General features: G+C 51.2%; 2 protein-coding genes across 2 annotated transcripts; both read left to right on the forward strand.

Annotated features, from left to right (window-relative positions):
- Positions 1–3,061: 3,061 nt before the first annotated feature.
- On the forward strand, positions 3,062–4,081 carry P2RY10 (P2Y receptor family member 10). The gene has a single exon (XM_009992726.2). It carries the CDS (start codon positions 3,062–3,064, stop codon positions 4,079–4,081), a length of 1,020 nt encoding a protein of 339 aa, XP_009991028.2.
- Positions 4,082–14,809: 10,728 nt separating this feature from the next.
- Positions 14,810–15,916, forward strand: LOC104384349 (putative P2Y purinoceptor 10). The gene has a single exon (XM_009992725.2). It carries the CDS (start codon positions 14,810–14,812, stop codon positions 15,914–15,916), a length of 1,107 nt encoding a protein of 368 aa, XP_009991027.2.
- Positions 15,917–16,943: the final 1,027 nt, after the last annotated feature.

Raw genomic sequence — 16,943 nt, forward strand, 5'->3', positions numbered from 1 at the left:
GATGAGCCAACAGACATCACCCACGTACATATTAATTGTGTTACTGCTTTTGCACTGCCAGCCAGGTCATCCTGCTCAGTCCATTTCCTTGTAAATATGAGGACTTCTCCTGGGAGCATTTTTTTTTTTTCCTAGTCAGTTATTCAGCAACACAAGAGTTTTTCAATTTGGGATCAGCCTAGAAGACAGCAACACCAACTCATGAGAACATCGTCACACCACGGCCTCTGCCTCCCACCACTCAGGCAGCCCCAGTCCCTTGGGGGGTTACCAAAACACCTTCAAGAGGAGGGCAAAGAAAAGAAATCTTGATTAACTCTGACACCTTGTGGACAATTAGCAGATGAAGATGAAGGCCAAGGGGGAACCTCTCCATGCTGTGGGCTCCACCATGGTCTCGGGCACGCTGCAGCCCAGCGCTGTGCCCACCTGCAGGCCTGGGCATGGTTTGTTGCCATCAGAAAGCGAAGGGTGAATTCTGGTACCAAGCATGTGCACTCAGCATCACCCTCATCTTCCAGCAGACACGTCGCTTTACCCTAAATGGCTCCGTTCAGAGGCCAGTTTGACTCAGCAACCTGAACTTGATCGTTCTGATTGCTGACGTCGCGGTCTGGTCCTGAGCTGTCACACGAAATGTAAATAAGGGCAAACTGTATCTAGGGGCCTCGACAAGCAAACTGACTGTTATGACTCATTTGAACTGAAGAACACGTTCCCCCCTGGTCAGCATTTAAATACAAGCGTGTCCTTAAAATAGAACATCTTGCAAAGGTACCTAATCCTCCGTGGCTTCAGCGGCCATCCAGCGCTTGCCTTTTGGAGGAGCACTGGCCCATCAGCCTCAGCTCGACCTCCAAGGGAAACCAGGAAGCTAATAACTTTGAAAGTGGCTCTTTGATGGCTTCTTGGCAAAATGGGAAGCCACCTGAAGAAATTGGGTGTAGTGAGCAGTGCTCTTACTGGAGACAAGGGCAGCAGACAGCATGGCCAGCTAGAGCTGCAGACAAACCAGATCCTGAGCACCAGAAATTCACAGCACTCTCAAGAAATGGGATGTGACCCCAATTTAGTACTCTGAGAAGCAACGCTCTGAGTGAACATCCCAGTGCTCAGCTCCGTGCCCGGTCTGCTGCTTGTCTCAATGTCCCGAGGAGCACCAGAAAGGAGAGCTGGAGGCCTCCAATGTTGCTTCGCAGGCCAGTGATGATAAGACCATGGGCCAGATGCATCTTTCTCCCTTTTTTCTAGCACCCTTTGAGCCTCTTCCCTCCTCTAGGGCACGTTATGGTCACACAATAGGAGCAAGGATCTGGAGTCCTGGGATAGGGACAGCTGGGGACACCCCACCATGGAGCAGAGCATCTTGCTCCAGAGCTGCCTCGGGGCAAGGGTTACTAGGAGCGAACTGCAGAGCGGAGAGATTGCCCAGGAGGGACAAAACCAGCCCAGGAGGTGTGCACTGAGCCACCTGGCTTCTGTGGACTCGTGCCATCCTGGTGCAGGAAGGGGATTAGATAGAGGGTTTCTCAACTGCAGCATTTCTTTGATGTTCGATGCAACCGAAGGATGTAGCCCAGCTGCTGAAGCTGAGGGTGCTGCAGGAGCTGAAGGTGCAGACCTTGCTTTTTGAAGACTGCGAGAAAACGAAAGACAAGTTTAAAAAGAAAAGCAAGAAGGTCGGTTGGAGCAGCTGTTTGGGGAGCCCGCAGGAGCAGCGGTTGGGTGGCCCTGCTCACCGTCAGCGCCAGCCAGAGCCACCGCCCCTGCGGCGAGGGTGGCCCGTGTGCCCTGCCGGGACCTCGCCACGTCTGGGCATTTCTGGGGCCTGAATCACCAGCCCTCCACAGCAGCCTTGAACAGCGTCCGCGTGAGCTGCCAAGTCCGAGTACCGCAGCGATGAACGAGCTGAAACACCAGCGATTTGTGCTCTTTGTCACTTGAGAGCTCTAAACTGCCCTTTTTTTGTAACGTGAAGGAAAAAATCGTCAGTAACAGGGCACGAGTTACTAACATCTACCTACAGAGGCACTTTTTCTGGCAAATGCCCCTAGCCAGCGGAGCAGAAAATGAGTCAGAAGGAATGAATCAGTGTCTGCAGTGCCACATGAAACGGGAAGCAGATATTCCATTTTAACTCTTGTATTAGACGCAGGAGGGGATCACTGTAACGGGAATTATAACCCTGTGGGGAAATACTCCACAAACCCAAACTCCTCCTGCCTGTGTTCCTCACTGAAGACAAGTGCCAGACAAAAACTGACCGAAGCAAGACGGTCCAACAGTTTAGTGTGTGACATTTTGCCATCCCTACTCAACTGAATCAAAGGAGAGCCAGAAGTTGGAAGTATCTAAACATAAAACTATCTGATGGAAAACAAGAGTTAAGCTGAGGCTGCTGGGGTGATGAGAAGCGGGGGTCAGGGATGGGATGAAGTCTCTGCGTGTTACATTCACTGAAGTACGTGGCAGCACCGCTGCGTTCGCAACCACCAAACTTTTCGAGCCCGGTCCCTGCTACCCTCTCCCACACGGCCTGTCCCCATCGTGCCAGAGAAGGGGGGTCCACGAGGTCCACTGGTGGGGTCACCCACACAATGCCTAACGTACAGCCTAGCGGCAGGTACGATTCAGTGGTTGGCACTCACTTTTTGGTTGATGTGGCTGCTCACGCGCAGAAGCTGGGTGGTGGCGCTCCATTCTTCCATGTGTTCCTCCCCTGCTACCCAAAGACCGAACCACAGATGACTTTCAGCTGCCAAAAGGGTAGGCAGCTTCTCCTGCTCCTCTATTAGCAGTATGGCACAGCTTTGCCCGTGCTTGTGGCACTCAGACAGCCCAGCAAGGGGGCTGACACAACGAGAACGGCCCCCACCTCTGTGTGAATAGTGGGAGACCTCTGAAAGGGCAGCTTTGAAGAAGACAGCACGATGTTTTTTGCAGAGGATGTTTCCAAGCCTCTACTTTGTACTGAATAGACAAATAGGAAATGCCAATGTGAATATCTACAGCTCTTGCAGTGCCTTTGCCTTCACAGCCTCTGTTTTTGTTCTCTACAGGAATGACCCACCTGCCCTATACCACCACAGATGCCTCCAGCAGAACAGTCATGATGCTGAGCAACCAGACCTGCTCCAGTCACAACGTGACGTTCAAAAACAGCCTCTACGCCGCCACTTACACCATCATCTTCATCCCCGGCCTCCTGGCCAACAGCGCTGCCCTCTGGGTCTTGTGCCGCTTCATCAGCAAGAACAACAAAGCCATCATCTTCATGATCAACCTGGCCGTGGCCGACCTGGCCCACGTCCTCTCGCTGCCACTGCGAATATACTATTATATTAACTCCACGTGGCCTTTTGGGAGATTCCTTTGCTTACTGTGTTTCTACCTGAAGTACCTCAACATGTACGCCAGCATTTGCTTCCTCACCTGCATCAGCATCCAGAGGTATTTCTTCCTCTATCAGCCCTTCAAAGCCAAGGACTGGAAGCGGCGGTACGACGTGGCCATCAGCGCTGCGGTGTGGTTCGTCGTGGGGGTGGCCTGCTTGCCCTTCCCCATCATGCGGAGCTACGGCCTGGCCAAAAACACCAACACCTGCTTCGCAGACCTCCAAGTCCGGCAGATTGACAGCAAGGTGGCCACCGTGCTGATGACAGGCACGGCGGAGCTCTTCGGGTTCGTCGTCCCGCTCGTCATCATTTTATTCTGTACTTGGAAAACAAAAGACTCTCTTCGGGGCTTCCAGATACCGCAAAACAGCGGCGAGAGGCGGAAGGCTTTACGGATGGTTTCCATGTGCGCCGTTGTGTTCTGCGTGTGTTTTGCACCCTACCACATCAACTTCTTTTTCTACATGTTGGTGAAAGAAAACGTCATTACGGACTGCTTCCTGAGTACCATCACGCTCTACGTCCAACCCTTCTGCTTAAGTCTTGCGAGTCTGGACTGCTGCTTGGATCCCATCCTGTATTTCTTCATGACTTCAGAGTTTCAGGACCAGATATCAAGGCACAGCAGCATGGTCATCAGGAGTCGGCTCATGAGCAAAGAGAGCGGCTCGTCAATTAAGGAATGACAAGAAAGCCAGCTTAAAAGAATGAAGATATTTCATCTGAAATCTGGGACTGTTCTGTGATACCTGATTGCCAGCTCCGCTGTGGAAGATCCTGCAAGTCTATTCAGGGGAGTTTTGTGGCAGTGGAAATCTTTCCATGTAGAGAAGATAATACTTTGTTTAAGACCGATGCCTTGGGAGCTAATGAGCAACCCAACTGGTGTGACTACACCTCCCACTGTGCCACCTAACGCCTGAGCTAGCTGGACTAGAAAGCATAGAGGAGAGAACGACAAAGCTTTTGCTAGGAAACGGTGGAAATATTCCAGGAGCTTTTCTTCTATTTTCCCAGCTCCATGGCTTTATCATCAAGCCAAAGGCAATCCCACATCCATACGCTGACATCTGCTGAAGTGTCTTCTCTGCTAAACACACACAACGCACACGAGAACCTGAAAACGGCCAGTAATAATAAATGACAGATTTGGTCTGTGTGCTCAGGGCTGCGGACACAGGAAGGTTGGCAACTTGCTTCAGCACGGTGGTCCTGGCTTGCCACTGCCCGCTCCTGGCTTTGAGTGCATCCCACTGGTCACCACACTTACTTCTTCATCTTTCCTGCACTCCGCCTCCCGCTCTCCTTCATCATTTCCTCCTCACCCAGCTCTAAATTTGCTCCTTAATTACTGATGCATCCCATAACTCACACCTCCAGCTGGTGCAAGACCCTCTGCAAGAAAAATTCTCCCAACATCTCCTCAAACACTCCAGAAAGTAGGACCTCCCCTTGCTCCATGTGACTTTCTTCCCCTTTGAGCTGCCCCCGTTGGCAAGGGAGGGCATCCATCAGCATGTGGCTTTCGCCTTCGGACCCCGAGGGGCAGGACCACCGGGAGCGCACCGCGGGCTGGGCACAGCCGGACTCGGCGTCGGGGTGGTGGATTTGACGATGCTGGTGGCACCGTTCAGGTCCTCACTCTCTTCTGCGTGTGGCTTCTCGGCCCCAGAGGTACCTGCGATGCATCTGCCCCATGAAACCTCACCTCAATGGGTCCAGTTGACACATTTTTTGAAAAAGAGAGGTGCCCTTGCCAAGGGGATTTTGCTAGTAGAGCATGGGCTAATTTATTAAGAAAATTAAGAAGTGATTTTTTCGTGATTTTTTCCGCCAGCTCCTCTTGTGATCTTAATGTTTACACTTCTATAATCAGCTACGAAGGTATGAAAAACAGCCACAAAAAAGGATGCCATTCACCCCTCATTTTAAATTGGTGACAGCTCTTTGGCCATTTTGTGCAACTTCAAGCGTATCCTTATGATTCTTGGGGATAGTTTTGGCTGAACACAGGCACTGATCTAGTGCCTTTGAAAACCAGCGTTTTTTCCAAAGGAATATGTACAATTCCCAGTCAGCACCAGTGGCAGCATCTTACATATTTCTACAAAACCAGAAGAAATACCAGAAACACTTGCTAAGTATATTTTAAGTTTAACTACTCAGTTCCACTTAGTTACTTTCTAAGTCAGCCACAAATTTTCTGCATGTTATGTTTTCCCACTTCACCGTTTTACAATAAATTGGGAAAAAAAGCAAACAACAGCCAGGTTTAAATAACCATTACACTGGAGTTCCTCTAAAAGGCAGCGGAGACATACTGATTAAATACAATAAGCTCCTGTGGTTCTCCTCCCATTTGTGAGATGATGACGATGGCCTACAGTATGATGAACTTAATCTCACACGCAAATCAATAAAAATACCAAAATATGCCTATCTGAAGGAAGTAACTTTCACAGAGAGAGTGTTATTGCAGGCTTCTCTAGTTCTCTGGTGAGAACTCAAACAGTCCATCTCCCACTGAAGTCAATGGAAATGATGTCTCCAGTTCAACTGGCAGTTCGTTGTGCAAATGATACACACACACACGCTTACACACTGCACGTCCCTTTAAAAATGGGAGCCGAGGCTGATGCTCAGGTACACAGTTAAGTGTGCATGAAGATATTTTTGTCAATTTAGCAATTTTCTCCTAAGCTTGGTGCTGTATAACACTGTCAATGAAGGAGACTTCAGTTCCAATGGTAGTTTTGAGGATTTTTATGGACCTTGATCAGCTAGAAGGTGACTGGGAGCTGTTTACCGTGATTTGTTTCTCATACAATTGCCCATTTCTCAGGTGAAAACAAGTTGAAGGTGCTGTTATGGTAGCTATGGAGGTCATCCTACATTTTTCTTTCCAAAAAACTGATGCTTAAAAAAATAAATGCATTTTTGCAAACCTAAGATGAGTTTCATAGTTTTCACTTATATTAGAAAACAGAATGGGATCAGCTCCTCCTTGAATCAGAGGGTTCAAGGGATGGAGCGTATCGACTTTTGTTGGTCTTAAACAGATTGCTTGCTTGTCTACAGCGAGGTTTTTCCCCCACTCTAATATGACTAGTGTTTATTTTTACTTATATTTTTTTAAAAAAATACAACACTTAATACTGGATTTAGAGGTATTTTGAGGAGAGAAAGGTCCTCCATGGGAGCAGCTGTGCTGCTGGTGGTGCGTGAGGAGGAGGAGTGCTATCAGCCTCGCATGCAGGCAGGACCGCAGAAACCCTCTCCCTCTATCTCATCCAACCACCGTTCTGCAGATCCAAATCTACACGGCTTCAAAGAGCGCTCATGCCAGCGATGACAAGATTGGTACTACAGCAGAAATTGGTAACTACGACCCGCTCTGTGCTGAAAGTTGTAATGTGGATGGGGCAGGGCAATTCCTGCCCCAGGGCAACTCCTGCTCCAGCCTCTGAACACTGGAAGAGCGGTGGTGGTTCTCTCACCCATAATCTTAACACGGACTTTGGTGGCCCCATGAGGGATAACGCTCCCCATCACCACGATGGTATCCCCAAGCACCCTGGCTGCTCACGCTGTCCCCCCTCCTCCTGCCTCACTCACCCTCTGAACTCCCTTAGACCCCCCCCAAATGGTCCTTTTTACGTACTGCAGCCTGTGAGGAGCAGTCACATGCTTAACACTTTCAGCCTTCCAAGTCAGATCACTCTGATGTGCAGGAGGTTAGAGAACTCCGTCTAACGGTCTCTTCTAGTGCGTGAGAAAGTGGGCTGGTTTTGGCTGAGACAGACTTAAATCGGCTGTGTGGTGCTTATTGCTGGATGGGATTAAACCATGACAGAAAGTTAGCCAAGATGGTCATGATGGTGAGGCAGCTTAGAGAGCAACGATTCGAAGTAAAAAGAGACCAAGGAAAACTTGTAATTTTCTGAAAGCATGTAGAAAGACAAAGGTCATCACTTTGGCCTCCACAAACCCATACGTGAAACTCAAAGCTATTAGTTCAAGTCCTCCAAAACCTCAGCAGTGTGCATCAGGAGAAGAAGGGATGAATCCAGCATTACTGCTGAGGAGAACAGCACTTGGGCTACCTTCATGGTTGGGAGGTGCTGGATCCAGCACAAGACCTAGGGCTGTGAGCGTTGGCTTTGCCTGGCAGAGCTCTCACACTCTCAAAGGCACAACATGCCCAGCTCTGCTTCCTGTAATTCACCCCCTCTCCTGTGACCATAAAACATGTTTGTTATTCTGACAAGAGGAGACATAATTTCATGATGTTGATCCTGGATTATCTCATGTGCTGGTCCCACCGCCCAGACTCACTAGCTACAAGAAGAAGACATCTACATTCTCCTTGGCCAGACACCAAAAAAAAAGTCTTTCAGCAGAGATGCCCCAGAAAGGCAGAAGTTAACCGAATCAAGAGGCTGGGTACAGCTGTGCAGGTTGGTGAAGGATGGATCTGAAGGGCTCCACTGGCACCTGGTGCTGGAGCAACCCTGTGTCAAGCCTCATTCCGTAAAGAACTGCTCAGGGTGGAAACATGGTGAGGTCTCCAAGTCACCCACACCGTCGGCAGTGTCCCCCCACAATGACATGGCCCATGGCAAAACCACGGCATGACACATTCTCCTTCTCCAGCACGAGCCATTCATCTGTTAGCAACCAAAAATGCACCTCTTTGCAGCGCAGCAAAGGGCCACCCCACCGTAGGTGGTACCAGAGGTCTGGTAATCCCTCTCCTCCTTGAGAAAGGGCCCTTTCGTGCTTGACTGCAAGTGTATTTGGAAAGAAATCCCATGGGATTTAATGCCTTTCTGCAGGCTCAGGTTCAGAGCTGCAGGATGTTGCCAGTACCTCAGCTTCATTTGCTTTCCTTAAATGAAATTACCAGCTCTCTGTGCAGAGAAAAAACAAAATATGCTGTAAATGCAGGATAACAGCTCAACAGCTAGGAGCCAGCTCGAAAACATGAAAACCCTCCATTGCACTTACTGGATTTCGGGGCTGTGACTGGTGCGTTTCGACCAAAAACACTGCGCCTGTGGATTACACAAGGGCTCAGCACAAAAAGGCAGGGAGTGACCGACAATTATTTGCTGTAAAAATAAATAAAAGCTTCCTAAAAACACTGTCCCTGTAGAGACCACTGTGCAGCGGCGACAAGGACTATGTGCCACAGGGCACCAAGGGCTCACCCAGCCCCACAGGCCACGTGCCGACGGCTCCCGTCAAGCCGTAGCAAGTCACAGAATCATGGAATGGTTTGGGTTGGAAGGGACCTCAAAGATCATCTAGTTCCAACCCCCCTGCCACGGGCAGGGACACCCTCCACCACATGAGGTTGCTCAAAGCCTCATCCAACCTGGCCTTGAACACTTCCAGGGATGGGGCAGCCACAGCTTCTCTGGGCAACCTGTGCCAGTGCCTCACCACCCTCAGATGGAAGAATTTCTTCCTTAGATCCTACTGAAATCTCCCCTCTTTCAGTTTAAATCCATTTCCCCTTGTCCTGTCACTACACGCCCTTGCAAAAATTCCCTCTCCAGCTTTCCTGTAGCCCCTTTAGGTACTGGAAGTCTGCACAAGAGTGAATAACACCTCCTCCTGCTCTTTGTGTGAATAAGACCTCCTCCTCGTGAATGCCCCACTGTTTTTCATACATCCTTCAGGTGCATCCTGTCGGATATTTCTAAACGCTCAGCACTTAAAGAGATGCTGATCATATGCATTTGGCTTGCTGCCCACAGGATACCAGGCTAAAGGCAAAGACGACCTTTATCTGGAGGTCTTGGATGGAGCCTCACAGTTATTTAAGAATTCCTTTGTGTCTTCTGCCTTTGAAAGTAAAACACTGCACAGCTTAAAAGGCACGTTTGGTATCGGTCATGAGCCAGAAGTGCAGAAACACTAAACAAAAATACAGATGCAGCTGAAAGAAGGACGGAGAGGTTGGTTAGTGTATGCTGAGGGCAGAGGCTTGCCAATCCATCAGCCTTCCATGACCAGGAAGGCTGCCATCTTCTGCAAAAGTACTCCAAAAAGCCAACGAGCAGAGGAAGGACTCAACGTGGTTACGAACCCCGAGGCAGGAGCCTGACATCCATTGACCTCTCCTTCCCCAGCAGCCCTGCTGAAAGCATGTACCTAAAAATAGGGCACAGAGACGGCTGGATACGGCGCTGGATGTGTGCTTTGGACACAGAAGTAGGATGTCCTAGGCAGGATATCCTGGTAAAGCAGCCACTTCACTCTGGGATAAACCTTTCACCTCTGGAGAGGGATGGGGCACAGTGCCAGACTCCCTTCTATGAGTCTGTGAATGTTTTTGGCTCCGGGGAGACCTTTGAGCAGCCTTCCAGTACCTAAAAGGGGTCAGCAAGAAAGTTAGAAAGGGAATTTTTGCAAGGGCATGTAGTGACAGGAGAAGGGGCAATGGATTTAAACTGAAAGAGGGCAGATTTCAATTAGATCTAAGGGAGAAATTCTTCACTCAGAGGGCGCTGAGGCACTGGCACAGGTTGCCCAGAGAAGCTGTGGCTGCCCCATCCCTGGAAGTGTTCAAGGCTAGGTTGGATGAGGCTTTGGGCAACCTGGTGTAGTGGAGGGTGTCCCTGCCCATGGCAGGGGGGTTGGAACTGGATGATCTTGAAGGTCTCTTCCAACCCAAACCATTCTGTGATTCTATGAGAGAAAAGTTCTGTAAATACATGAGCACTGCTCTGTCTTCCAAGGATCAGCACCAGCTGCTGAAAAAGACGCACAAGAAGAAACCCCATAATGATAAACAGCTCTTGCATCTTCCAAATTGCTTTGCTCTCAGCAGAGACAAGAAGCATCAGGCCGCACAGGCACTTATTTGTTCCCAGGCTGTGTTTACGTGATGGATAAGCAAAGGATAGTGAAGAAGCCTATAGACATATCTGTAAAGGGTGGTACAGAAACTCTACACGAACTGGTCTCGCCTTCGTGAGGCCATTGGCCAACGGACTTCAGTAACTGCTGGTGACTTATTCTACAATTAGAGGTTATAATAGCTTCCTCCTTTCATTTCTCTTCCACAGTTTCTGTTAATTTTGTGGGGTCATAGGACCAATTACAGAAAAGAGATGAGCAGAGCAAGAATGGTTCTAGTTATACATTACCTACGGGAACATAGGGGAAGATGCCAACAGCCATGTTATCTTTGCACGCCCTCGGCTGTAAGATGGGATGCTGTACACAAGTTAAAACTGTTCAGCTGGAGGTAAGGCAGCTCACAGTAAGTTACACTACAACACATGCCTGCCAGTTTTCAGCAATTCAGAAAAAAGGTGGTCATGCCTAGCAGGCAGGAGAAGAAATAAAAATTATATATATGTGTATATATACACACACAGAGGAAAGGAATTAAAGGAGGCAAACAGAGAATAAAGAAATTGGGAATGATGCACATTATGGTTTTTTTTTAAAAAAAACAATAGTATTTTGGGAAAATCTCCACCTTAAACCATCATATTATTTCAGAAATAGCTTTAGCCTATAGCCTTGATAGCCTGAGGCTAACCAAACTTCCAAGAAAATGAAGGAAAATTACTACCTTCCAGTAACTTACACTGGCAGAGTTTTCAGTTTTCCTTTAGCGAGCGCTTACTGGCAGATTCCTGCTTCTGTATTTTGTAGTTTTTAGCAAGCGAAGAGCAAGTGACTGGGGATAAAAGCAGAAGCAGCTCGACCCAAGGACATTGCCACCCAACACAACTGCTGTGCAAAAAGAAGGAAAGAATTCCGCATCCCAGGTCCCTACCGCACGGCCGCTGGATCAGACATCGGTGCCTTCCCAGTTTTTAACATCATTAGCTGCACACGTTGTGTGACGAAGAAACAAAATACAGGATTTCCTGTTCTGCAGCCACCGTGCTGGGTTGCAGATGCCGGCAGGATTCCAGCTCTCCAAAAGCATGTGGAATTTGAACAAGGAGTCGCTGGGGCTGGGATCACTGCGAAAATCGGTAGGAAATAAAAGTGGAAAGCTCGTTCCTCCTGCTCCCTAGCGTGGATGTCAGCCCCTCCAAGGATGGGAGGCACAGGAAGGTAAGCTCGATTTCTGCTCCGTGTTTTCCTCGGCAGATGGAAGCTATCACAGTTTTGAGCAACGTTACCACTTTTTTCTTTTTTTCCCCCTTCTTCTTGAATAGATGTTATCAGGCAGAAGCCGGTGCAGCATCCTCAGCAGCTTCTGGCTGTGCCCACGTATTTCGGTATCGGTGGGCGAGCGGGGCTCGGTGCAGCCAGGCAGGCTGCTCTGGGTGGCAGGAAAGCCGCTTTTACCCAAAATACTTCGATTTTGTGGTTACTGACAGAGGCTGCTGTAAACCGCTCCGCTCTATTTACATGTTTCCTATTAATGCCTGAATTAAACAAACAAAATTCTTGCTTAAAACACAAGTCCCAGAAAAGCTCCCGATTTGACGTAGTGGAGGCTATTTCAAGCCAAATGTGGATTTATTTTATTTTATTTTTTTTTTTCCTAGATTGCTTTTCCCTCCAGCATCCCAGGCTTGAGCAGGGTCGAAGGGAGGCAGTTCTGCCCCCGTCCCCCAACTCCAGGGCTCCCAAAGTCGGGATCCTCCCCCCCTCCAATGCCTGGAACGCAGCTTTAGCCCAGTTTGTCTGACTAACCCGTGGAAAAGATGAGGGTAATTTTGCCAGTGAATCTGGGAGTAGTAAATTCAATACCGCAGCAATGTAGGGCTGGGTGGGGTGCGGGGTGATTCAGAGCAGCCAGGCGATTCCCAGTAACGACAGCCACCGCCGCCTCCAGGAGCAGGCACTGCTGACACCCGCAGGAAAACACACACGGGGGCTTTAGCAGCTGCCTTACCCTGCTAATTAATCACAAAGTTCCTTGATGCTTAACGAATCGCAGCGCTACATCCCCAAGCAGTGGTCTCACTCCTCTGGCAGGGACACTGGTCTCCCATCTCCACCCCGAAGCGTGGGGGGAGGCAGAGGGGCTCGGGGCCAGGCGCAGGCGGGAGGGAGGGTGAAAACTGAAAAACAATCATAAAAAAGGAAACCCAGCCTTGCAGGAAGCGTGGCAGTGAGCGAGCGCTGGCCCGAGCCTGGAGCGGTGCTCGGCGGGGAGCTCCCTGCAGCTCCGTGGCCGGGTGCCCCGACTGATGCCATCAGCTAAAAACTGAGAGTGGCAGGTACCAGGAGTGCCACCCAGCCCTCCTGCCCAGAAACAGGCACTCCAGTGCTCCCAGAGAGAGCCAAAAAATGGAGAAAACGAGCAAAGAGGCTCCCCACGATTCCAGCTGCCGGGACAGGGTTTAGGATTTGGGCTGAGCTGCGTGGCAGGGAGGAGGTGGCAGGACAGAAACACTTACAATCCTTTCCACAAGCCCAAACCTGCAAGTGCCACCTCTGTCCCTGGAAGGCTGTGACAAGAGCCAGGAATAGCTGCATTCCCCACACTCCCCAGCTGTTTTCCCTCCCCATTTTCTGCAGGGACGTGAAGACGAGATGTCCTGGCACCGCTCAGACAGACTCAGGGCAGCGGGCACCAGCCAAGAGCAGGGCCAGGGCTGAGCGCCAGCCCCTCCTGGGTTTTCAGGAGCATATGGGGATGCTGCAGGGACCAGAGGGGTTTGTTCCCCCCTGTCCCATCACGACAGATGTCCCTGCTCCCCTGCCTCATCCCAGCTGGGTGGAAAAAATCAGAAACCTCCGACGCGGAGCTGCCGGCTCAAGCAGAGTCAGCAGCCAAGAAGTGCAGGAGCCCAGCAGCCCCAGTTCCGCACAGCCGTGCTTTTTTGGAGCCAAACCCTGGAGAAATAAGCTAAGGGGAGAAGGCAGTTTGGGAAGGGCTCAGTTCAGAAAGCAAAACGTGTGTCAACGCACCGACCCTTCTGGCAGCAGAGGTGCGGGCGGTGGGCAGCCCGGCGAGAGCTGCTGGCTGTGTTTTATGGATGTGTATATGGGTAATTGTGTTTATAAATATCTCACCTCCCTCCTGAAACTGGAAACACGGCAACCTCCCCCTGCAGAGCCGCCTGGGTGAGGAGGAGCAGGGTGAGGAGCCTTCACCCCATGCCTTGAAGCGCCGCCGGGCTCTGCGCAGCAGCCCGCTCCCCGCTGCGGGCAATTAGCTTTTAGAATTCCGTTTCTAACAAACACCAGGCTCAGGGCGGTGGGAAACAGCACCATTAATGCTTCTTAATTAAATCCCACTGTCGAGGGGCTCGGTGGCAACGGCGAGAGGTGGTCGGGGCTCCGACAGCCCAGGCTCTGGTCCCCCGGGAGGGCAGGGGGGCTGCCTGGCACCGCGCGGGCAGCTACAGGCTCCGTTCCCGACGGGAACACGGCACTGTTTTGTTGCAGACGATGCTACAGGCCCCCGGTTTGTAACCTGCTGCTGTCGAATCGCCTCTTCCCAAAAAAACGGACTGTGTCCCCACGGGCTCTGCTCATGGATGGCAGAAATCCGTCACCTCCGCGAAGAGCTGCGCCCGCTGACTCCCAGTGACCCGCTCCAACCCTCGGCGCTGGCTGGATGAGGTGAAATGGGTAAACGGATGAAAAGAATTTCTGCTCTAATCAAAAGACAGATGTATTTATCTTCCTTCATGTCCTGAACTGTTGCTGGAAGATAATGCCTGTTGCTACAACACGCTGCCGGCACCATGTGCCATGAGTGCTGGAATTGAGTTAGCGGGACCGGCAGAGCAGCTGGCGTGTGCTCAGCCAGCTATTACCTTATAAATCCAGCCTTAAATCTGGAGCCAGAGCTCTGATAGATCTGTCTGCACCTCTCCCACCGGCCTCTGCTCCGCTCAGCTGCCTCCCAGCACCATCGTTAAGCTGATGCTAATTAGTGCCCTCGCTGCCGGTTCACATCAGACCACTGCACGGATCTGAAGAGACAGTGTCCAGGCCCATTGAAACTCCCTATTTATTTGTGGTCCCACCTAAATTGTTTGTAGACATATCAGAGAGCGCTAATTTGATGGGAGTTTGACAGAATACCGCATGCGATAAAAGCGGTCTTGAAAAAAACCCGGGGAGCTGAAGAGGCTCTCTGGAATTGGCAATAAAAAGATTAATGCTGCGGAGCTCGGTGGCAATGTCACTGGGATGGTGGCATGGCCTTGGGGGGTGGCAGGGTACGAAATCCTGCAGAGCACGTCTGGAAGGAGCCGCCTGGGATTGCTGCCTGTACGAGGGGTCTGGCTCTGCACCCTTCCCAGCACCCCCCGCCTCGCACACACCTACACACAGCTTACTCTTCCATCCTGAAGCACATTTACACCGTGTAGGGGAACATCGGGAAGTTTTTGGCTTTACAGCATCTGTTTTTCCTCCCTACAGAAACCCTCCACCCGCCTTAATCGCCCCGTGAGCGAAGAGACTCAGCTGAGATGGAGAGCAACGCGTCCTCCGGGAACTGCACCGACCCCCAAATGTCCTTCCAGTCCACCCTCTACGCCGCCACTTACACCATCATCTTCATCCCCGGCCTCCTGGCCAACAGCGCTGCCCTCTGGGTCTTGTGCCGCTTCATCAGCAAGAAGAGCAAAGCCGTCATCTTCATGATCAACCTGGCCGTGGCCGACCTGGCTCACGTCCTCTCGCTGCCCTTACGGATGTACTACTACATAAACCACACGTGGCCGTTCGGCACCTTCCTTTGCCAGGTGTGCTTCTACCTGAAGTACCTCAACATGTACGCCAGCATTTGCTTCCTCACCTGCATCAGCATCCAGCGGTACCTCTTCCTCCTCCACCCCTTCAAAGCCAAGGACTGGAAGCGTCGGTACGACGCAGCCATCAGCGCTGCCGTCTGGCTCTTCGTCGGAGCGGCGTGCTTGCCCCTGCTGGTGGTGAGGAGCCCAGCCTTGTCCAACAGCACCAACACTTGCTTCTCGGACCTGGGGGTCAAGCAGCTGAGCCCAGGAGCCTCCATCGCGCTGGTGACGGTGGCGGAGCTCTTCGGGTTCGTCATCCCCTTCGGCATCATCGCCTGCTGCACTTGGAAGATGTGGCAGTCCCTGCGGGAGTGTCCGACGCAGCTGCAAAACGCCAGCGAGAAGCAGAAGGCTTTGCGCATGGTCCTGATGTGCGCGGCCGTCTTCTTCATCTGCTTCACCCCCTACCACATCAACTTCCCTTTCTTCATGATGGTGATAGAGAACATCATCCAGGACTGTGCCATCCACAGGAGCACGCTCCGCTTCCACCCCATCTCCCTCTGCCTGGCCAGCCTCAACTGCTGCCTGGACCCGGTCCTCTACTACTTCATGACCTCCGAGTTCCAGGACCAGCTGCTGCGCCACAACTGTGCCGCCCTGCGCGCCCGGTTCACCCGCCGTGGGGGCAGGCTCTCCATCACCGAAACCGGCCGCAACATTCGTACGAAGAAGAGAAATCTTCCGCGCTTTAAGTTTTGGTCTCTTCCCAAGCTCTTTGGGAGCATGGAAATCCCTGCCATGCCACCCGACGAGCTGCTGCTGGAGTCCATCTCGTGAAATGAGCCACTTCTGTCTGTGTAGGTGCTTCTCATAGCTTGAGCGAAGACTGCATTAGGTCTCCAAATACGTCTTGAATTACCCTTGCGTGCAACAGGTGCCAGGATCTGACCTAGAAGGACGTTTTGATGCAAAACGACTTGCTGGTTGCATCGTTGCTGCTGGAAACTGTTTGCATCCCAGCATCCTCCACCGTGATATTGTTAAAACAGCCGAAATGGCTGTCGCTGGTGCCAGTGCTTCTCCCGCGCTGAACCACAGCCGCATTCGGGTCCCTCTCCTTGTGTTGTTTCAGTGTTTCTATGTATTTGTCATTTTTGAAAACCCTCCTGAGTCCCCAGTAGCGAGCAGGCGGCTCAGCCTTGGCACAGCTCGGAGGTGGCACCAGGCGGGTTCAGCCCCAACCACAGCTACGGGCGGCCCGTGATGACTTACAGCACCCACGGTGCCCGCGTGAGGCTCTAGATAGGGCAGTTAATTATCTCCGTGTAAACTGAACCTCTTTCCATTGCAAAATCAATCATCTGGATCTAATAAAGCCTAATTTGGACCGCAAGACTATAACTTCACCAACATATATTGAGCAGAGAGTATTAACCTATAGCCACGTCAGTGTTACAAGCAGTTTTCAAACAAACTGGGGTCAGCTCGTGCTGTTGAAAAAGGCACCCAGAGCTGAGCGAGGGAGTCCGCCGGGCTCCCGGGAGCTACAGGATGCTCAGCTAATTGTGAGGGATGAACACTTGGAAGACAGATTGTGACTGGACACGCCACGCGTGAAGAGGAGGAAGGATGAAGGATGTCTCCCAGGGCTTATCTGCTCGCAGAGACCTGGGACAAGCCGCAGAAGGGAGGACCAGTAGCTGGTGTTGCCATCTCTTGTGTCCTTAGTACATGTCTTATTTGGAATTTTGCTCAAGGCTGTGGTCGTACATTACGATGTCACCCGAGCCTCTTCCTTTTGCTTCAAAAACCAGAACAGGTCCCAGCCCTTGCTGGGTGCCGAGAAAACGTCACAAACCTGACC

This window comes from Tauraco erythrolophus, chromosome 13 (assembly GCF_009769465.1).
Source record: "Tauraco erythrolophus isolate bTauEry1 chromosome 13, bTauEry1.pri, whole genome shotgun sequence".
In the NCBI taxonomy this organism is placed as follows: Eukaryota; Metazoa; Chordata; class Aves; order Musophagiformes; family Musophagidae; genus Tauraco; species Tauraco erythrolophus.